Source organism: Pempheris klunzingeri, chromosome 13 (genome assembly GCF_042242105.1).
Source record: "Pempheris klunzingeri isolate RE-2024b chromosome 13, fPemKlu1.hap1, whole genome shotgun sequence".
Taxonomy (NCBI): domain Eukaryota; kingdom Metazoa; phylum Chordata; class Actinopteri; order Acropomatiformes; family Pempheridae; genus Pempheris; species Pempheris klunzingeri.
This window is the reverse complement of record NC_092024.1, coordinates 19,345,196-19,367,304: the sequence shown is the minus strand read 5'-3', so window position 1 is coordinate 19,367,304 and position 22,109 is coordinate 19,345,196. Positions and strand designations below refer to the sequence as shown.

The window sequence follows — 22,109 nt, the reverse complement described above, 5'->3', positions numbered from 1 at the left end:
GTCCGTCTGTCTGTCCGTCCGTCCGTCCGTCCGTCCTCTCCTCCCAAGTTTAAAGATTAAGTGATCATATGACTGAAGAAAAGGAAAGAAAAATCTGTTGCACAAGCTTCATTTTACTTCTTCATGTCTGCAAAAAGCCGAACATCAGTCGAACAGTCAAGAAATAAAAATGACTCTGAAGTTGAACCGCACACAATTCATGTCTATCCATTAAAGTGCATGTAGACTTAATGTAAGCGTTTAAGAAGGGAGCTGAAAACCAACAAAACTAAATCAAATGCCTGCTCAAATGAAATGAATCAGTTTGGTGTTAGAAAGGAAATATTCCTCATAGCTTATGCTGCTAGAAGTGGAATTATTCTTATATTTAACACTTTTTCCGCTTAGGGTATAACCATGAGTAGCCGAAGAAAGAGGGCCCCTCCTGTGAGGGTGGATGAAGAGGACAAGAAGAGGTTGAACTGGAACATGCTGGAGGACCGCAAGAACGAGGTGATCCAGGGAGATGAGGAGATACCAACCTGCTCCATCCTTCCCGATGACCCCACTCCCAGCTGCCCCGTTCTCTCGACCACAGAGGACGTCCCGGGGGCTGCCTGCACCAGCTCTGTCCGGTTTACAGAGGAACTTCCTGGTACGTCGTCTGACAGCACCTCTGCCGCAGCCTCCCTGGCCCTCACCGTGGAGCCAGCTTTGAAGCTGGGCCACATCTGGAAGGCGCTCGTTGGGGAGTTCAGCGTCCGGCCGGCTTGGATCCCATCTGACTGTGAGCAGAGAGCTTTCACGCTCCACAGGATGGGTGACCAGCTCTGCCTCAGTTACAGCAGCTGTGATGAGAGCTCAGGACTGCAGTGGAGACCTGATGAGGACACCTGCACGGTGGAGTGCAGCCTCAGTGTGATCCCGCTGGAAGACCTGGACTGGATGCAGAAGAGGAGGGTGGTGCAGCTCTGCCATCAGGCAAAAGAGGGGTCAGTCAAGGTATGGAGGTATTTCAGAGAGGATGAAATGAGAAATGTTCTCTCATGAATTATTTCACTTTGTTCAATGTTTAGATCCATCATTGAATCAAATAGCCAGTTAAACTGATTTATTTATGGTGTTTATCATGATGCTGTGTCTGTGTAAGATGTTGCCTTACAAATAATAAAAGGCTGCATATCTGTATTTACTATATTGTGATGGTTTCATTTTTAGAATTTAATCTGAAGAAGAATTCTGTTTGAAATTCATTAGGTAATATTTCAAAAGCATGACTCTTAACTTTACTGTGCACCCGTAATGTGTAATTCTAATACTGGTTTTATAGACAAGTAAACTGTAGAGAAGTCTCAATAAATGAGGACAGAGAGAAAAGGAATGACATGCAAATAGGTCCACATCTGGACCTAAACATGGATGTTACAATACATACACAGTCCCTCAAACCTCTAGGGCACAGCAACAACACCAACCTGTCTATTTCACTGACTAGTTTATCCTGTCTAATGGTCTCATCGTTTTTGGTTGGATTGAAAACCTGCTTAGTTTCATTGTTCATGGTGTTTAAAAAATGGCATTTGTTCCATCAGCTGTTGTTTGTTTTCATCTGGCAGGTGGGGATTTACCTGTTGGAAACTGGGCTTGGGAAACCCGAGTTCCTCAGCGAGGGAAATGCTCGGCTGAAGAAAGCAAATCAACTAATGCAGAAGTTAATGGAGTATTTTTATGATTTTGTTATCCCTGGTAAGTAACTAGTCCTGATGTCTAATGTATTCTGTGATCTTAGTTCTCAAATACCGTGACAGCTTCACCATTAAACGGAATATAATTATATGTACTAATAATAACACTATTATTATAGTAATAATGATAGTGACACACCAACATCCTGTCTGGGAAATGTTTCTCTGCTCTATTTTCCATGTAGAAGTTGTAGAGAATGAGGAGGAGGAATGTGACACCGATCTGGAGAGGCAAAATGTGGAGGAGCTCTATGATTACGTCAGGCATCTGCACCAGAGAGAGAGCCGGGAGGTGACCTATGATGTCCAGCACAAAGCTCTTCTTCCTGTTCTCAGACCCTATCAGAGCCAGGCCGTCAACTGGATGCTGCAGAGAGAGAAATACCGGAACACTTCACCGAAAGGTCCTCATTTCTTGTCTGGTATAACTGCACGTCACTGCTCTGACTCCCTGCTGCACACTTTCCAGTTAATTTGGCCTTATGATATGTAACTTTTATGCTGAAGGGGCCTTTGCTAGTGGATTTTGCACTTCTACAACTACAAATTATGCACATACTGCCAACTATTTTCCAAAGTGTAACAGACACTTTTGACTGGTGAAGTCTATGAGAGCAGACTGTCCTGCAGTAAGGATTTCTTTTTCCTGAATCTGGAACTTGGACATGAGTTTAGTAGCGTTTCTTGAGCAGTGCTGAAATTTAGCTTCAGGAACTCGCCCCCAAAGGGAAGAGTGGAAACAAAAGCAACCAGGACAATAGCTACACTTTAAGTTAGTTCTAGATGAAAAGGCCTACATTATGATAGCTATGTTATTGAGATTGTCTGTATTTACTATTTCTTCACAGAACAAACTCTGCATTTCCTCTGGCGGGAGCTGATCGCTTTGTGCGGCAAGAAGTTGTTCTACAACCCTTTTACCGGCTGGTAAGAACTTGAGTCCCCTCACATTAACAGGTCAGTTCACTCAAATCATAAAAACATATTGTTTACCTCACCACCAGTGCTATCTACCCAGAGAGATCTGAAACATCTGCTGCCACCCCTGTGCAATGAGGATGAATTTCTGTATGCTGTTCAAATGAGTAATGAGTCTTTCTAGAAACTCAGAATGATCTACAGGCCTCACTGGAAACAGTTTTCAAAAAGTGTTGCTTACACATTTTTAATGTGTTTTCCAAAATTCTTTGAGCAGCACAAACTACTCTCTGTTCACCTCCACTGCGTTGTGTTTCAGCAGAGGTGTCATCAGCTGGTTTCTCAAAAACCGAACACATAAAACCAAAACCTATCTGCATGGTTAGATACTGCTAGAGGTAACTACATATGTCTTTATGAATTTGGCTGAACTGACCCTGAAACAAAAGAGCAGTGGATGCAGCTCCACTGTTCCACTCCACTGTTCCTAGATCCTTGCTTGTGATTGAAGGTGCCTTTGCTGTTCGAGCCCTCGGACTGTGGAACTCTCTACCCATTGAAATCAGACCAGCTACTTCATCAGCAACTTTTAAAACTTATTTATAAGAAAGCAAATATGAATTTTTAATAAGTAGCTGGTTTTTATCTTCCCACTCTTGCCATTTGACATTTTCAGTTTTATTTAATTCCCTTGTGTTTTTCATGTTGTGTTTAATCTTTAATTTGTGTTTTTGTTTTTTTTCCATGAAGCACTCTGTTGTTATTATTATTATATATTTCTTGTTGTGGTTTCAGGGATGAGTTTTTTTTTTTTTAGTGATACATGAAAGTATCTTTGGTTTTTTACAAATTCTTTTTTCAGCTTAATCAGAGAATTTCCCCTGGCGGGTGTGGAGTGGCCTGGTGGGATCTTGGCTGATGAAATGGGGCTGGGAAAGACAGTGGAAGTTCTGGCTCTTATCCTGTTTCACACTCGACAGGACCTGGAGCAGGAGGCCCTCACCCTGCCTGTGGTGAGGATCAGCAGGCAGCCACAGATTAAAATACAGACTTTTAAAATTATTTTTCTCTATTTGTATAATGTATTTTTGTCGACCGTTCTATTTATTTTAATATACTCTCTCTAGTATGCATAGGCTATGTTGTGAAAGTGTAAAATTAATTATCTTATTTGGTCTTTCAGGGCAAATCTGTAAATTATTTCGTACCTCCTCCTCCCCTCGAAAGAAAGGTTACCCAATGCAAGCGTGAACCTCAGCCTAAAATGAAAATATCCTACCCAAGTATGTCACTCACAATCCTCTCACACATCACAGCTTCTATTGCCACTGCAATTTGATTTAGATTTTTTTTTTCATTATTTTTGTGCAGCTGTGCGTGTCATGCTCCTCACTGCAATCAAGGAGATGAGATCTGGCAAAGGAGCCTCCGTCAACGCTATCTTCACCTACATCCGTGCCACTTACGGCTATGACCTTTTAAAAAACCGCAACCACATCAGGAAGACACTGGTGAAGCTGATAGATGAAGGCCTGGTTGACCGGGTCAAAGGTCGTGGCTTGGCTGGTTCATTCAAACTGGGAAAGAACTACAAAGAAACAAAGAAGATGTTAGCAGGAGCATCCAAGTCTGTAAGAATAAAGAGCTTCAACTTTTAAGTGTTTTACACTACAAATACCACTTGGATGTATTCTTTAACTTTTGTCTGCTTTCTTTTTTTCCAAGTTGAGTTCCAAAAGCGCAGAGTGCACACCCAGGAAAATGTTTCAGAGGCGAGCAAAAGAGAAGGCAGAAGCAGCTCTGCAAAACTCTCTCACAGAGGATCAAAGAGATGTGTCCTCGCCGACATCTGACTGTTTAGTAACAGACGACACAGACACAAAGAAGGAATGGGATGCAAGTCGGACTGAGAAAGCAGATCAGTCAGATGACTGTCAGATGACGCTGGATACGTCCACGACAGCCTCACAGATGTCTCAGGATAGAAGTGAGTCAGATATGCAGGACATTCCCAGAATGGATGATGTACGTGCAGAAAGTAGGGAAGCCGCTCAGGTTGATTCACATGAGGAGACAGAACCCCCCACCAGAGCATCTGTTGTCCCTTTCAACACCCCGGACTACCGCTTTGAGTGTATCTGTGGCGAACTGGGCATTATCGACTACAAGGCTCGCGTCCAGTGTATGAACTGCCAGCTGTGGCAGCATGCAGACTGTGTAAACTATAAAGAAGAAAGCCTTGAAACTACACCTTTCTACTGCCCTCACTGCCTGGTCGCCATGAAACCTGTCTCCACCGGCGCCACCCTCATCATCTCCCCGAGCTCCATCTGCCACCAGTGGGTGGAGGAGATCAACCGACACATCAAGTCCTCCTCACTACGAGTGCTGGTGAGTGTTTTCACAGATTTTCTTTTTATCCATAATGTAGAATTGTCAGCAGTTTGAAATAGACACACATTAGTGCCACATGTTGCTTCTTCAGGGTCTCCAAATATTTTTCCTGCTGCCATGATGAGCATGGTAGACATAACACTTGCTTAACATAAGCGTGTTAGCTTGTAGCGCAAAACGATGCTGTCTTTTAGTTTTGTTGGACAAAATTGTGAAACTACTTTCCAAATAACTTTTTACTTTCATCTTCTGTATCTCAGGTTTATCAGGGTGTGAAGAAGCATGGATTCATCCAGCCGCACATGCTCGCTGAGCAGGATGTGGTCATCACCACCTACGACGTGTTGCGGTCAGAGCTCAACTATGTCGACATCCCCCACAGCAACAGCAAGGATGGACGCCGCTTCCGCAACCAGAAGCGCTACATGGCCATACCCAGTCCTCTGGTGGCTGTGGAGTGGTGGCGCATCTGTCTGGACGAGGCCCAGATGGTTGAATGTCCCACTGCAAAGGTGAGTTGACGGATATCCAGAAATAAGTACTGTGGTTTGTTTAATTACACTAGAGGATAATAAACCTTTCTGGATTCTATTGACTGGATAATAATTGTGTTTATAACCTTATTTCTATGTATATCTTCTTAAAACCATATTTGTCCTGACCACGGAGTTGGGAATGTGTAAATAAAATCTTATTCATTCATAGGTGATGTGTGTTTAATGCATTGTTTTAATTCAGTTTGTCTATAGGAACATTGTTTGTGCTTTTATTTTTCTGTCAGGCTGCAGAAATGGCTCTACGTCTCGCATCTGTCAACCGCTGGTGTGTCAGTGGCACTCCTGTCCAGAGAGGCTTAGAAGGTAATACCAAAAAAAATCATCTGACGGAAAGTAGGTCCTGAGAGAGACTCTGTGATTGGTCTCGTAAGGCTCTTAGAAATGTTAAATAACAGTCAAAACCTGCTTGAGACACCAAAATTAATCTCCAATCTGATGTTTTCTGCACAGATCTTTATGGCCTTGTACTTTTCCTGGGAGTTGACCCGTACTGGGTGAAACACTGGTGGCACCAGCTGCTTTATCGTCCTTATCGCCGTGGAAACACAGAGCTGCTGTACCATGTAATTGCTCAATTATTGTGGCGATCAGCTAAAAAAGACGTCATTGATCAGGTAGGACAACAAAAGTTCTGTATTTCTGTGACCATGTTTGAGTCTCAATCACCACATTTCAAACATAATTTTCACGTATTTAAATAATATCTAATAATATTGCATTTTAGTGTGCATTTCAGAAAATATACTTCAAGTCTGCTCTCTGCTCTACCAGATCCAGATTCCCCCTCAGACAGAGGAAGTGCACTGGCTGCACTTCTCCCCCGTCGAGGGTCACTTCTACCACCGTCAACATGAGGTCTGCTCCCAGGACGCTCTGGTCAAACTCAGGAAGATCTCTGACTGGAGACTGAAACTTGGCAGCCTCGACCGCCGCACTGTCAACACCATCCTGTATCCGCTGCTGAGGCTGCGCCAGGCCTGCTGTCATCCACAGGCTGTGAGGGGGGAGTTCCTGCCTCTGCAGAAAAGGTAGACGACACTTGGTATTGTGTTTTCAAGGAGCTTGTAGGGGAGAGAAGAGGTCTTTATCTGGAGGCAGCTGCACTGGCTAATTAACAATCCTGCTGGACTTACTAGGGTGTCACAGCATTAGTAACAGTAATAGACCACAACAACCTTTTTGTCAATTATACAGTGTGTGTTTGTGTTTATTTTAAGTTGACCCATCCAGTGTAATTTGCATCGGAGGGTTTGTTGAGTGCATTTGTCCGTGCTGTGCCTCCCTTCCCCAGCACCATGACAATGGAGGAGCTCCTGAAGTCCCTGCAGAAGAAATGTCGAGTGGAGTGTGAAGAAGCTCACAGACAATTGGTGTGCGCACTCAATGGCCTGGCTGGAATCCACATCATCAGAGGTATAAATCCCCACCTCTGTACTTGTGCTCTCTTTGCTCCCAGTTTCCCATGGGAATCAATTCAAACACAACACAAGCCATGATCTCATCTTTGTGTCTCCCAACACGTTTTGTACCGAGATGTTTTGTTGCAGCAGTATGTTTAATGTGGCTGAGTGTACCGGGATGGTTTGTATAGCACATCTCATTAACTCCACATGTGACGCACATATTCAGTGTCACTAATAATCAGCGTTTCCTTTACCATCTGCAGTTGAGTTTCTGGAGGCAGCAGAGATGTATAGAGAAGTGCTTCGTTCATCAGAGGAGCACAAAGGCAGACTAAAGACAGATTCATTACAGGTACATGGCCTCATGTCATTCATGTATAGTTCTGTTGTCCTTGATTAACATATGAAAGGTTTCATTTCAGAATCAGACAGCCACTATCTGTCAAGAAACATCTAATTAAAGTGGCATTTAAGTCAAACAAGTATCATCAGGTTTAAAATGCAGGTCTCTCAGTTTTTTTACTGATTTAGATGTGTCTATTTTACCATTGTGGCAAAAACAGAGGCTTCATGCTACCCACAATTTGATGGAACTGCTGAGCGCAAAGCATCCTGGGATTCCTCCAACTCTGAGAGACGATCGACTAAGTGAGGAGGTAATTCTTAAATATTTTTCAGTCACAACACATTCATTCTAATAGGAGATTTGCCCTTGCTAATTTGGGAAAATAAGCCTGATATCTGTTTTCATTTATTTTTAAGTAATGGCCACAGCAGTTTGCTTTTGTCGTTCTCTGTGTCCCTGTAGGCGGAGCAGCTGCGACAGCACTACATGACCAAATACGACTCAGAGGTGGCAGATGCCTATCAGAACCTCCAGCCGGTGCTACAGAACATCAAAGAGCTGAAACGCAAAGTGAGAACTGCTTTACATCTACATTTTGGCAAATTGTGCTTCATATTATGACAGATATGAATATAGAATATCATGTATATCCTACGATGTTGTTTAGGAGTGCTAAGCCATTATTAGTAGACCAATATATTGGGTTATAATTGCCTTGTAACAAAAATATCTATATATCAGCCATAAACCTTTATTTAAATTGGACTGGTCGGCTTTCAAAGTGGGAAGATCCATTTAAGTCCCCAGAAAATGTACTAAATGCATTTAATTCACACCATATTAATTACAAGATTAGGTTCCTTACTCTAAATTTACTGGTACAGTATGTTTCACTCTGAGATTCCCTATGGGGAACATGGTCAAATTTAGATTGACTATTCGTTGATAAAAATGTTTTGAATTTGCTGACCTGACTAACCCTGCATTCGGGAGCTTTTCACCTGCCGTGGTATGAAAATTATGAGGTTTAAAGCCCTGTGATAAATGGTGTTTTTCAGGCTTTTCCTCCTGCATTTTTTCTCAGTGTTCATTAGTAGTTAAACAAGCACTTCAGCATCCACGTTTTGGAATAGGAGCAAAAAGTGTTTCGGCACATTAGCCCCACCTTGAGATTGGTTTCACTGAGTGAGATTATTCAATAGCTGGAATGACTTAATTAAGATAGAAATCAATTAGTTTAAATTGACATGGTTAACTTTCTTTCACAAGGTCAAGCTGAATTCTCCCTGGTGGCTGGATGTTATCCAGAGGGCGATCCGGTGCTCCACTGACGACGATCTGGTGTCCCGCGTCAAGAATGAGCTGACGTCAAGCTACAAACAACAAGCTAACAAGCTCTCAATGGCAGACAAGTACTACTACTACAACTACTTCTGTATTTAAAAATAGGATAATAGTCACACATGTCCTTAGACAAATGTGCTAAAAGCCGAAGTGGTATCTTGCAGGTTCCGTGATGCCCATGGTCTGCAGTTCATACTCACATCACAAATGCAAGATCTGATGAAATCCCAAAAGACTGTGCAAGACGCGGTGAAGAGTCTTGAAGGCCCGGCCTCAAAGAAAGTGATTGATGAGGTCACCATTTGTCACCTCAGGCCTATGAGACTGCCACTCAATAAGTAAGACATCTGCATTTTCAGCCACATTTTAGGCTTAATTTCAGAAACAAGCCTTATTTTTACACCAATTGTAACATTTAGTCATAACTTTTAAATGTGTTTCATAAGCCTCAGCAAATAAAAAATAAATATTCATTGTATCATGACTAATATTCCTTTCCTGTCATACTTTAGTTGTGTTTTTTGCAAAGCAGATGAACTTTTCACTGATTATGAGTCGAAGCTGTTTTCTCACACGTAAGTAGAACAATATTTTTAGATCTGTCAGACTGTCAATCAAAATACAAGAAAAGTTAATTGTTGATTTATGACAGGGTGAAGGGTCAGACAGCCATCTTTGAAGAAATGATCGAAGATGAAGAGGGGCTGATGGACGACCGTCTCCCCACCACCAGCAGAGGTCTGTGGGCAGCCAGTGAGACGGAGCGCACTCTGAAAGCCATCCTGTCTTTTGCCAAACTTAAACGCATGGATCTGGAGCTGGTGGAGGAGGGCAACACTTTCATGGAGCTGTTTGAGACCTGGAAGAAAGAGTATAAGGTTTTTACACACACTAACTAACTCTTCATTTTCTAGCATGCCTGCAAGCACAACCTGTTTTAAAAAGCCAAACTTTGAGTAACAGCATTCCTTTCCAGAAAACTGTACATCCTCCTCTGCCTTAAAGGGTAATTTTGGTATTTTAAACCTGGGCCCTTTTTTTTTTCTCTTTTAGGTTTGGGTTTGAAATTACTGGTAGTTACAAAACGTTTTGGAACTGTTCAGTAGATCACCTCATCTGGCAGCCATGTGGGCTAGTGGGATGCAAATGTGCTACAGTGACTTTGATGTGACTGTGCCAGTTAAAGAATGTCCACTAAAAGTGCTTGTTTTTGCCACTGAGGCTCAAATTAAGTTGTTAATGTTGTAAAGTGTGTGACAAGATTACGGAAAGGATCCCCACAGATATAGATCTGTAACATCCTTTTTGTTTAGCCAGAAACAGCCGTTATGGCGTTCTCTTCAAAGCCCCCAGACTCCATTGACAAAAACCTGCAGAGCAGATGTTTTACACAAATTGATCCAAACTAATCCTTTAAAACACCAAAACTGTAATGTTGTCTGGCACTTTGAATAACAATCTAAGCCTGTCAGTGGGAAAACACAAGCACCTTTGGTGGATGCAGTTCGACAGGCTTGGTGGCCCTAAAGGATTATATTGCTGCAGTTATAATATACGGTAGGAGCTGCTGGCTTTGGTGGTCAATTCCAATTGAACCAATTCCAAAACATTTTGTACCTACCAGTTATTTCAAACCCCCAAAAATATGTAAAAGACAAGCCCACGCTTAAAACTATTGAAGTTAACCTTTAAGACTTCAAACTTTTGAATTTGTAAATGTGGAAATAGATCATAATCTGTCAGTCCAGAGAAAAACAAAATTAGACAATTGTTGAATGACCATTTAAAATGCCAGAATCATACTTCTGCTATTTGATAAGTTGTTTTTTTTTCAATATTTATATTGCTTAAATAAAAATTAAACGCTGTATGATCTAGAAAGTGTGTTTAAAAGCCAGAAATCTTGATAGCCAATGTATTAATCATTGGATGACGGTGCACAGTGTCATGGTCATATTGTCATATTGTCCCTTTTAAGTGCCAATATTGAGAGAAACGGCTTGGAGTGAAAGCTACCTCTCTCGTGTCTTAGGTGCTGCACGAGTACTGGATGGTCCTGAGGAATCACGTGTCAGCCATCGATGAACTGGGCATGGCCACGGAGAGGCTACGTGTGCGTCTGCCGGATGAACCGAAGCCCAAACTGCTGCACATCATCGAGCCACATGAGGTGAGTTAAAGACAATGAAATGCTTGGTATGTCAGTCTGTCCTGTTTAAAAGGCACCTCAAACAAAACCTCCCTAAAAAACGTTAGCCATGGAAATAAACAGAAGAAAAACAGAGAAGCAGTACTTATTATTATTATTATTAGAAAATTAATGATTGTGTTTTTAGTGCTGTAAAATCATATAAACGGTACGTAGTTACTTACTTACTCAGCTGCAGTTTAGTTAGAGAAAGTTTCCAAGGAAGTTATATTCTGCTTTAACTATTTTTACTGCATTCCTGACCTCTGCCCTCGGTTGTTTTGCTTTCAGGTGGAGCAGAACAGAGTCAAGCTGTTGAACGACCAGGCTGTGGCAAAGTCTCAACTCCAAAAGAAGCTTGGCCAGTTTCTGTATCTTACAAATCTGGAGAAGGTCATTCATACATGATTGTAGTCAAGCACAAACATTTTTCCCACCTCATCCAGATACTGTTTTTTCACACTGTATAGTAGGATCTCACTCCAAAGCATAAATTCCTTTGTTTCAGTCCCAGGACAAGTCTACTGGAGGGCTGAACCCAGAGCCATGTCCCATTTGTGCCCGGCCCCTGGGACAGGAGGTGAGCATTGAGTGTCTCCTTATTTTAGCATTTTGTAACTATGTTAAGAAAAATACTATGCAAATGAAATAATTTTTATGCCCAAATCCCCACAAGTCATCTTAGTCATCATGTCCTCTCACTCTCACTTTCCTAGTGGGCAGTGCTGACCTGCGGCCACTGCTTCTGTAATGAGTGCATTGCTATCATCGTGGAGCAGTACAGCGTGGGCTCAAGGCGGCGCGCCATCAAATGTGCCATTTGCAGGCAGACCACGTCCCACACAGAGATCTCCTACGTGTTCACCACCCAGTCGAACAGCCAGGACCAGGACATACCGGTCAAGGTCAGTCAGCAACACCATACAGGCCTAGATTTCATCACGTTGGTTCTATCTGGTTTGATTGTCAAAAAGTTATTGAATGTTATTTCTAACCATAACTAGCACCTATTAGTGGACTATACTTTGATTCATGCCTTTTAATGTATGTAATTAATGCAACCCTGGCTGGGCCATCTTTTATTGAACGTCACCATGCCTGATTTTCCTCCTCCTGTGTTTGTCAGGGAAGCCACTCTACCAAAGTGGAGGCAGTAGTGAGAACACTTAAGAAGATTCAAGTGACCGACCCTGGGGCCAAGTGTCTCGTCTTCTCCACGGTAACAGTAAACTATCCCTGCTCTGTTAGATAGTGATTTATTTTGTTGATATCAAGATTGGATCTGACCCAGTTTGCGTCTTTTCCTCTCCCTGCACAGTGGCTGAGTGTCCTGGATATTATTGCAAAGGCCTTGTTTGACAACAACATGGAGTTCTCTCAGATCAACGGGATTCACAAATTCCAGGTTTGAATCTTCTTTGTGATCATATGTAAAAATGCTTACTACACTTAGTCACACAGATGATGTACACCCATATTTTTGACCTGCAAACATACCACCAGGATAAGAAAACGGCACTAAGGTGGAAATCTGAGGTCCAGCTTGCCACCAATATCTCATCATTTGATGCTGCCTAGTTTTTGTGTTCTATCTATTATAGGCTTAGGATATTTATTTATCTATCTATTTATTTATTTGTCTGTTTATTTATTTATTTATTTATTTATTCATCCATTTTAGTTTAATTTTCTCAGTACACTGCTGGACCTGAGAAACAAATTTTGTTCCTTCATGTTCTTAACATGTTTTAATGACAATAAACTGTATCCTGATCCATTAAGGCCATCTCTTCTGAACACATTTCAAAGTTTGTGAGATACCCTGCTGACAGACAAACAAACAGAAAATACTCCTGCCTAGAGATAAATATCTCACATCTGCCAGTCATAATGACCTACTTTTTAGATTGCTCTAGGAGAAACCCCTACGTCTTGTACTTGAACAAATTAAGCACATCAAAAATGTTACATCACTTTGTAGATCTCACTTGACTCACTCACTTGATGTAACTGTAACATGTGCACTGACCTCAATTTTCCAGGAGAACCTGAGCTCCTTCAAATATGAAGAAAAGATCAACATCCTCCTCCTCCCTCTTCACACCGGCTCCAATGGTCTGAACATCATCGAAGCGACTCACGTGTTGCTGGTAGAGCCGATCCTCAACCCTGCTCACGAGCTCCAGGCCATTGGCAGAGTGCACCGGATCGGCCAAACCAAGTAAGAAGCAGGGAGTTAAGTCTGATGGTGGGCAGCAATATTTCAACCAGCAGCTTGGACCTTCAAATGTAGATGTGTTGCTACAATTTTAAAACTGCTGATGATTGTTACAGCTACTGTTTGTTCCACAGCTGCTGTCATGTTTGTGTGTAATTTGGCCATTCATGGCTTCAATCACAGCAGACATTTGTACAGCATTTACCTTAATATTGTGCTTAATAAAATACGCCTCCACTATTTTGTAGATTCTGTATAATTTCTGTTGTTTTCTCTGTCCACCAGGCCAACATTTGTTCACAGATTCCTCATCAAATCCACTATTGAAGAGAGAATGCAGGCAATGCTGAAGACGGCAGACAAAAGGTAAGCGCCTCAGAATAAAGTAGGTTTAGTAGTTAAAACTCACATTCGGTTAACTGATAATAGCTTTTTTAATTCTAGTCACACCAGCACAACCATGAAGCACTCGGAGGCTGCTGTACTGACAGTAGCTGACCTGGCTGATCTATTTACTGAAGACACTGAACCTCTGGAGTGAAGCTGAACATCTGGACACACGTGGACGGACACCTGCTGAGGACACACAGGCAAAGAGAGCTCACTCTTTACACAGTGGTGACAGCAGTACTCTGATTTTGCACATTCGATTTTTTATATAAACATTCTAAAGTTCTCAAATATTTCCAAAAAACAGATCACTGACTACAGACTACAACATGTTTTTAATGATATTTTATTTTCCAGTCTCTTTGGAGTATTTGTGTATTTGTTGTAATAGCTGTAAGTTAATGTTTCAATAAGTAATTCTCCTGTTCGTAAGATGATCAAATAAAAATAATGTAAATTTCCCTGTTGTGGGACTAATAGAGGAATGTCTTATCTTATCACATTTCCTAGACTGTACAGTCTGTTGCTTGTTTTAATCTAATATTAAGCATATGCATTTATATACAACTACTCTGTAAGTTAAGACAGTTGAAAATGGAGGAATACAGACGCTGAAATCACATCAGTGATATGAGGTTTTCTCACAACTTTCAGGAAATAAAATTCTCTTGATGGCAGGGGGTCAACCTGTTATGACCAGCTCTTTTTGTCCAGTGCTTTTATTGTGGTTTATTTCTATGTAGTAAAACTGAAAGCAGGAAGGAAGCCATTGGCCTTAACAGGAGTACAAGTGAGAGATTTTCTTCTACCAGACAATCTTCTTTTAGCTACTTGTGTGTTAAAACAATGCCAGACAATTCAGCCTAACACTCACGTCTGTCCCATTTGCAAGACAAAAAATGCACAAGATTCAGTGTCTTGGAAACTAATCTTGTAAATTAAACTCATAAAAGTCGAAACGTGCAAAGAAATGTTCTGCCCCATGACCGCAATTATCGCTTCTCTTTCTGATATCACCTCTTTAAGCTTAATGAATATGTGGCTGTTTTTATTACATTTCTCCATTTTCAAAGCTTTTTTTTTAATGTGATGGAAATAATCCTTTCTTTCTTGTGTTTGCACATTTAAGTATTTTATGGTTTGTTACGCCACACACATACACTCACCGGTCTTTGGCATCTTGATTGAATTGCCCTTGACTCATAATGACTTTCTTTTCGCCTGACTGACTGGGATTCCCGCACCAGTAAAGATTTTAAAATGTCCAGACAAAGGATGTAGACAACAAAGAGTGCCAGCCTAGTGCTGTTGTTCCTCTTTACATGGTTACCAGACTTCTTGTTGCTCCCTGTAGTAAGAAGCAGTTGTAAGATGTTTACTAAGAGGACATCGCCGCAGTAGGCGGTAACATACGTGTTACCTTGGACTCCCCTCAGTTCCCTCTATTCATGTGCGGAATCTCATTGTTGGTGGGGACATCATTCAAGCTGGTGTTTTAAGGCCAGAGGGAGGCTCCCAGTTCATTAGAGCTGTGTTTCAAGGGCCGGAGTAAGAGAGGGGTACTACGTCTTGTGGTGACAGTGAGCTGTGGTGAATAGTGCACAGAAGATTCAGAGTTTCAGGAGGAAAGGGCCAAAAGGTAGTGGAGTGGCTGAGCTGAGAGAGACCAGAGGGAGAGTCCTTGGAAGATGGCACCTGCCAGTTTGGTTTTTGCCTGGTTACTGTTCACCATGAGGATGGTCACCTCAGCAGTGTATCTGGAGCCTGAGGAGGAGGGTGAGCTCACACCTCACATCACACAACCAGGAATCAGGTGTAAAGGGTCAAACTGAAGGAAAACTTAATCCCTTCAAGAAGTCATTACAGAGACATTTTTTATATTGATGATTACGATCATTGGTTTGACCATTTCATGCTTCAAGTCAAGTAAAAAGGTTTTTTTTTTTTATTGGTGTTACTAGTTGCTAGTAATGATTTGATATTCATTTATTTTAAAGTACAACTACAGATTTATGAAGAGTGCTCATTCTGCAGAATGACCCATAGCAGGCATGTATTACTTTATCATATGTCATTATTATTGATCCATAAACACAGTACATAAGATAAGATATGAGACTTTATTTATCCCACACCGGGGAAATTCACTTATTACAGCAACAGAGGAGACAGAAAAAGTGCAGAAACAAATTGTAATTAACAGAAGTAGTGTAAAAAACAAGGGACATAACAAATATAAAAATAAAAACAAATAGAAAAAATATGAGGAAAAAAATATAAAATATATACATGTGTGTATTGCACAGGATATTTCAAGTATTGCACAGTAGTAAGAAAATGAAAACGTATAACATTAGCAGCATTTAATGTTTTTGTTGATAGAGATGGAGCTACTATTGGGTAGTCAAATCTTTCAAAATACATCATATTTTAAGAATTCATCAATTGCTTTGTAACTTAAGCGGTCAGATAAATAATGGAGGGAAAATTACAACATTCCCCCCTGAAATGTAGTTGAGTATTAAGAATAAAGTTGCAGAAATAGAAATACTACAGCAAGTGAATAAATGTTGCATTCAACCATTGACATTTAGATATCTGTGGCTGGACTTTGCATGTAAAAAAAAGAATTGTCTGTGAGACTTAATATGTATGATAATACACAAATAGAAATGTCTGATTTTGGAGTCTAAGAAGCAGAATGGTAGAGAACACAAAATACTCTAAAGGCCTATTAATTTCAAAAATCAATGTCTCTTCATACTGTGTGAAAGGAATGCTCTTCGTGTTGTTCTTTCTATGTTTGTGATCACTTCTGTTTTTATCGTCTTTCTATTAGAGCTTAATGAAACTGTCATTTGTACCAACGACCATATGGAGGTTGTCATTCCCAGTGCCTTTTTCCTCAATAGAGACCCTCCAGTTTTTGTAAGTGAGCACCAACAAAACCCCAAAGCTCCCATACATACCTTCATACCTTCACCCGTAGTGATATCCTTAGTTATTCTTGCAAAGGTTTTTTTTTTTTTAATTGAGTTTTTTCTGTTTAGGTTTGGGATTTGCATCTAAATGACCCAGAGTGCCGTGGCGTTGAGGTCGGAGATGACTATGTTTTCAGCATAAAGACGAATCTCTCCGACTGTGGAACAATAATGGTATCACACTCAATCTTTCATTCAATATCTGCTTTAAAGTCTGTGACAGCTTGTTAGTCAGGCCATGTCTGCAGGAGTCCAACTAATCAAATGTTGCACGAGAACTCAGACATTTAGAGCGACTCTTGACAAAGGATCAAGACACCAGCTTTAAGCAATATGGAGACAAACTACACTTGGTATCTCCATTATTGACAACATAAGATCCCCATAATAGTAAATTACCTATTTTACGATGTTTACGGTCGTTGTGGGAACTGCCCCCCCCTAAAAAAGGAGCTACTCTAGTCAGTTTATGGCACTTAGCATAACAGTAAAAAATGACTTGAATAAGACCACTTTCAGATCACTTTCTTTTGCCACTTTTTTCTTGCTATGACGTAAATGCAGACTGTGGGGCTCTGTATTCAGATGGAATTAGCTCATAGCAAGTATAATAAGATGGACAGAGAAAGGCCCATATTCTGAGCCCAGACAAGTGAGGAGTGAAGAGAAAAGGATGGGAGGAGTGGCTTGTATGTCAAGAAAAGAAGGGCGACGTTGTTCCCTTTCCCTATAACAATGTGGGACCTTATTCAAAGCAGCAAAGGGACCCTGAATGGCCTTGTAGTTCTAAATTATCAGGATTTACATGGAAATGATGATTATTTGTTGATGTTCACTGAATGAGAAGGCCATAAATCACTGGCCAACTACTCCCCTAATTATCTTAATCCAGCAACTCTCATGGATTCAAACTCTGGCCAAGTTTGAATCCATACTTAAGCCCACAAGTGTCCTTGAATCGCTTGCCCAGAAAGCATGAAGGTTTTTCTCGTAAAGCAAGCAAAAGGTTAACACATCCTTCAACAGGGAGGAAATCTCTCAGTACTCCACCTCAGCAGTTTTACAAGGTTTTAGCTCAGCGGCTGTGGAAAATAAGCCTGCTATGGATTAGATGACTGTTGCTAAAGGAGAGGAATGCCATAGCTGTCATTCTTGCTTTCACCTTGAATTCAGAAGGTTTTGCCGTCAGAGAAGAAGTGACTGAAATGTTCGGTTCAAAGGTCAGCCGTTGTCACTGAAACATGACAGCGCCCTAGCTCATGTTTCAATGATAGTTTAGCATTTGTGAGACACGGAGCCTTCAGGATGCCCGGTGATAAGTGCAAGTGCCAGTGGGGTTCTGTTGTGGAGCAGTGAAGAACTGTCGCTCGCTGAAGAGACCTGTCAGTGGTGCTCATAGCGGGGGGGTGGTGTATTTACAAAGAGGCAGTAAAAGATGTCTCGAATGTTGGAACTCAAGCTTATTCATCCTGCTGAGGGACCTCAGAAGCCACCGTCCATCTGTGCTCAGCAGGAGCACAGACAAACCTCAGACACAACCTTTTCACCCATTCCCAGTTTATGGTTTCACCTACGTCAGCTGCCAACAGTTAAATATTGAACAGTATCACTCACATTTACTGTGTGTCAAGGGATGATAACTGTAGAAGTTATAGCTTGGGAAAGAGGTTTTATAAAGTAAGCTCAAAAGCTCCTGTTACTTTTTAATGTGACTCTTGCAACTGGAAAATGCAGCAGCTATATCCATCGTACATGTGGGATTTTGCCCTCTAACGCCATACTAGTTAAAAATTGAAATATTTAAGGGAGCTGCAATGTGAACAATAAAATACTGTATATAAGAGATTTACTGTCTCTCATATACAGTGGGGTCCAAAGGTCTGAGACCGCTTTGAAAAGCTACAATAGTTTCATATAAACCGGGAAATAAACAGAAAGTTTGAAAACATTTAAAATAGCAAGATGTTATGACATGTGAAATAAATATTCAAGATTCTGCTCTATTTCCAGCAAAAAATAATCAATAGAATAATTGTTAGTTGTAGCCTTGATGTCAAGCACTGCTGTCTTTGCACTATGCAGAATCAGTACTGTGAATGAGGCAGTTTAATTAGCGCCTGTCCAACTACATCAGTCTGCTGTCTCTTTAGCCTGTGAATGCTGTGAGCTAACATGATTAGTCAAATGAATAATTTAGTGGGTTGTCTTTTTCTGGTCTGCTGTGTAATGTTTGGATCCAGATTTTAAGATAGCCACAAGCTGGATGAGTGTAGGTCAGGCTCAGTGGGTCACCAGACACAAAAATAGCCCAGTGGATATCTTCTCTTCTGTTGGCAAAAGTAAAGAAAAAGAATAAAACAGTTAAAGAAATGTATTGCATGGATTCCTTTCCATTTACCTTTGTTTCCCCATTTGTTCTCTCCTTAGGCTTCAGATGATACACACATTATGTTCATAAACACTATACACAACAACGATACAGAGATCATAACGAGAAACTATATAAACATTACATTTGTATGCCGCTACCCCATCAACTACATGGTCCAACAACCCAACGGGGAAAACATGATTAGAGTTGATGTCAGGTAAGTGTTTACTTTCTAATTTAGCATGCATCACTCATGAACTGACTGTAAAATGATTTTACACCTCTTTGCTCTGCAGAACCATCACCCTGAACACAGAGGATGGGAACTTTTCTGTGTCTATGTTACTGTACAAGGATGCAGCGTTTGAGGACAGATGGACCACTGTGCCGTCACTGACGCTGGATGATGACATCTTTGTGAGAATCTTCATGGTAATTCACCTTATTAATTATTGTTATTCATTTTTTTTCTGGAGTATTATACAATATGTTCAGCTTAATAGCTTAATAAGTGTAAATTTTAGTTGTGCATATCATTACAAAATGCTATAATGGCTATTTAAGATGAGACAGATTGCATATGCTGAACTTTGAAAAACACATTAAAGCATTTGAGGTATTCTTACTATCAACAGCTATTTTGGGATAAGGTTAAGCATGTTCTGGCATGATGTTAAGCAATATGTTGTGCAGCGGGATGTTCCAAGCTGGAAATCTAACACTCCTACAAACAACAGCTCCTTTTCACAGCTGTTGTTTACATACTATGAATCAGCATTATGTGGCCCAGTATGGAATAGTAATAAGGTTGTTTGAAGAATGACTCGACTGTCACCTAACCCTGCCTGTCTCACAGGTACCGGCTCACCTGATGCTGCGTATGGAGAGATGCTGGGCTACGCCGACCAGCGATCCATACAGCAATATTCAGTACACCTTCATCAGCGACAGGTCTGCCTTAGAACAGTTCAAACAAAAGCAGTTTTATTATCTAATAAGAGCAAAACTGAAAAAAAAACAAGCACATCTCATAATGTTGCTGCACACTGGTTAAGCTTATTCTTTTGCCATGTTGTGGCAAAAAGTGAGAATTTATAGGTTAAGATTTAGACATTAAGACACTTTATAGATCATGTTGTAACCTACTTATGGCAAGCTGTCTGGCAGTGTTATTTCACCACCCTCGCAAACAGCTTAAAGTCCTCTTACAGCAGTGCTTTTGAAATCTGAAATAAGAGAGTTTGTTGCTTAGAGTACTGGCCAGACAACAGCTCTCACAACCTGGTCATGTGACTCCTGCCTGAGAGGCCATATGTGTTTCAGTTCAACAGCTGTGCACGTCCTTGACAACCGGGCAGTATTTGGTACTGTTAGCAACAGCAGAGCAATGAAATGCCCAACGGCAGACGGCAAACAAACCTGTCTCTCGCTGCGTTCAATCTGTATTTCTCATTTTCGCAATGAATTACATGAGCAGAAATCTATTCCTTGTCTCTATTTTTAAAGTGCAATACCTCATTCTAGATTTAAATCTCACTGCTAACTTCTTTGTCCACCTCTCGTAGCTGCCCGCTGTTGTCAAATGAGCAGACCCTGAGTGTGCTGAAGAACGGACAGGGTCCAGAGGCCATGTTCAGCATACAAATGTTCAAGTTTGTCGGCACCTCTTACACCAATGTGTTCCTCCATTGCAACGTCCAGATCTGCCACAACAGTGTGGGGCTGTGCCAGCCTGTGAGTGAGCTCATGCAACACCCATTCCACAAACTGGTAGTCAGAGGCCAGTTCAGACAAGTAGCCTACTATATGTGCAGCTTATGTGCTTAATATAGACCCATCGGTCCAGAATTGTTTCTCAGCCATATAAGCTTGTAGTTAGTCCTGATTTTAAATGTGCACTGCCTGACACAGACTTAAAGCATCTTTATTTTTGTCATGTTTTACTCTAATAGAACTGCTCCAGTGAAGACGGATTAATGAGGATACGGAGAGACATTCCTCTGTCCCACACAGTGTCTTATGGACCAATCAGACGACTACTAAGTGATAGTGAAAAGCCCGATCTGAGTATGTTTTCACCTGTGATTTAAGCTCTTTACACATATGGATCTCAGCGCTGCAGCTGTTAGACCTTCAAAGCTTAGAAATCCTAGATAAGTGTATACAATTCATATGCAAAGTGTGCTACCCACCTGTGTCCTTATCACTGTCAATGCAGGCGGAGTCCCTCCTGTGGAGACTTTTGTCCTCGGAGGGCTGCTGGTCGTCTTGCTGCTGATCACAGGAGTGTTTGGGAGGCTGTGGCTCCGCTCCAGACGTTTCTACCCAGCAAGGGAGGCGCAGCTCACCCTGTCCAACATTCACCACATCTCAGAGGTGGCCTCATGAATCAGGGGATCAGGAGCCTTTTGTGAGCAAAGAAATGGACACATAAACATGTACAAATACAAACACACACACGTACAGGTGTGATCTATGATGATGATGAAAGTTTTGCATATGTTTCTCTTTACAGAATGAATTTCTTGAATTGTAAGAAATCCACTTAATAAAGGTTTCCCTAAAGTGTTGTCCCTGATTTTCATCCAGTGCTGAAAAAGTGCTTTTATTCTTGTATTGAATTTCAGCATCATTTTGAGGTACTTTACCTGAGTATTTCCATTTTGTGCTTCTTTAGATAGGTAGATAGATACTTTATTTATGCCTTAGAGGACATTCAGGTAGTACTCTGGGTTTATAGTTAGACTTTACTGCATTTCTGAGGGCAATACTGTTATCTTTACGTCACTGCAATATAGTTCCAATTGGCTCCACCTTCAAGTAGGTCACACCTACATTGTTTTATTTTAATAAAGGCTTAATAATTCCCTAAAACAGCTGGGGACAGTAGTTTGAATTTTTAGTATGTTTGCATCAATACACATGCCTGAATATTTACAGCATCAGCACAGAGTATGTGGGAAGTTTTGGCATGTTCTTAATTTTGGACAATCACAGAGAGACTTTGGTTACACAGGCAATCAACAGGACCAATTCACAGTTCACACAGAATAATATAGATTATCAGCAGCCTTAGTGCTTCATCCACCACTATTGGTGGAGAGTCTGTATCTATAAAATCCAAACTAAAGCACAGATATTTCAGGAGTCACTGCATGTCAGTCTGTCCTCGGGGTATTTCCCAGTCTGTCCAGTCTATTTCAGTGCTGTCTCAGAGGTCTGCGCCCATAACCCTGAGTGTGACTGAGCACTTTACGTGATGACGTCGCAGTGCG

At 41.2% G+C, this 22,109-nt stretch overlaps 2 protein-coding genes and 1 long non-coding RNA gene across 4 annotated transcripts; 2 read left to right on the top strand and 1 right to left on the bottom strand.

The window, feature by feature from the left end:
- The first annotated feature begins 391 nt into the window (after positions 1–391).
- shprh (SNF2 histone linker PHD RING helicase) lies at positions 392–14,181 on the top strand. The gene is made up of 29 exons (XM_070842379.1): positions 392–981; positions 1,596–1,725; positions 1,910–2,128; positions 2,573–2,651; positions 3,505–3,655; positions 3,826–3,925; positions 4,014–4,273; positions 4,368–5,033; positions 5,297–5,548; positions 5,818–5,896; positions 6,044–6,207; positions 6,365–6,621; positions 6,885–7,006; positions 7,260–7,348; positions 7,560–7,652; positions 7,805–7,912; positions 8,612–8,754; positions 8,851–9,024; positions 9,199–9,261; positions 9,339–9,564; positions 10,719–10,856; positions 11,166–11,267; positions 11,383–11,454; positions 11,591–11,779; positions 12,001–12,093; positions 12,193–12,279; positions 12,917–13,095; positions 13,378–13,458; positions 13,537–14,181. The coding sequence occupies exons 1-29, from the start codon at positions 397–399 to the stop codon at positions 13,631–13,633; spliced, it is 4,998 nt and encodes a 1,665-aa protein (XP_070698480.1). The 5' UTR covers positions 392–396; the 3' UTR covers positions 13,634–14,181.
- Positions 9,457–21,116, bottom strand: LOC139211949 (uncharacterized). 2 transcript variants are annotated; one of them, XR_011585298.1, is made up of 3 exons: positions 21,027–21,116; positions 19,703–19,787; positions 9,457–9,545 (listed from the first exon to the last, which is right to left on the bottom strand). It is a non-coding gene; the product is annotated as an uncharacterized lncRNA (long non-coding RNA). The 2 variants fall into 2 exon arrangements; XR_011585299.1 differs by having other exon boundaries at positions 19,703–19,825; positions 21,027–21,108.
- On the top strand, positions 20,361–21,222 carry LOC139211946 (pancreatic secretory granule membrane major glycoprotein GP2). Its single transcript, XM_070842378.1, has 3 exons — positions 20,361–20,568; positions 20,787–20,901; positions 21,053–21,222. The coding sequence occupies exons 1-3, from the start codon at positions 20,464–20,466 to the stop codon at positions 21,220–21,222; spliced, it is 390 nt and encodes a 129-aa protein (XP_070698479.1). The 5' UTR covers positions 20,361–20,463.
- Positions 21,223–22,109: the final 887 nt, after the last annotated feature.

Excerpts from the sequence above, each read along its gene's own strand:
- LOC139211946 (XM_070842378.1), top strand. The coding sequence starts at position 20,464 with ATGTTCAGCATACAAATGTTCAAGTTTGTCGGCACCTCTTACACCAAT. Across the intron at positions 20,569-20,786 it reads GTGTGGGGCTGTGCCAGCCT|AACTGCTCCAGTGAAGACGG; the intron begins GTGAGTGAGCTC and ends TTACTCTAATAG. Across the intron at positions 20,902-21,052 it reads TAGTGAAAAGCCCGATCTGA|GCGGAGTCCCTCCTGTGGAG; the intron begins GTATGTTTTCAC and ends CTGTCAATGCAG.
- shprh (XM_070842379.1), top strand. The coding sequence starts at position 397 with ATGAGTAGCCGAAGAAAGAGGGCCCCTCCTGTGAGGGTGGATGAAGAG. Across the intron at positions 9,262-9,338 it reads TCGAAGCTGTTTTCTCACAC|GGTGAAGGGTCAGACAGCCA; the intron begins GTAAGTAGAACA and ends GATTTATGACAG. Across the intron at positions 10,857-11,165 it reads ACATCATCGAGCCACATGAG|GTGGAGCAGAACAGAGTCAA; the intron begins GTGAGTTAAAGA and ends TTTTGCTTTCAG.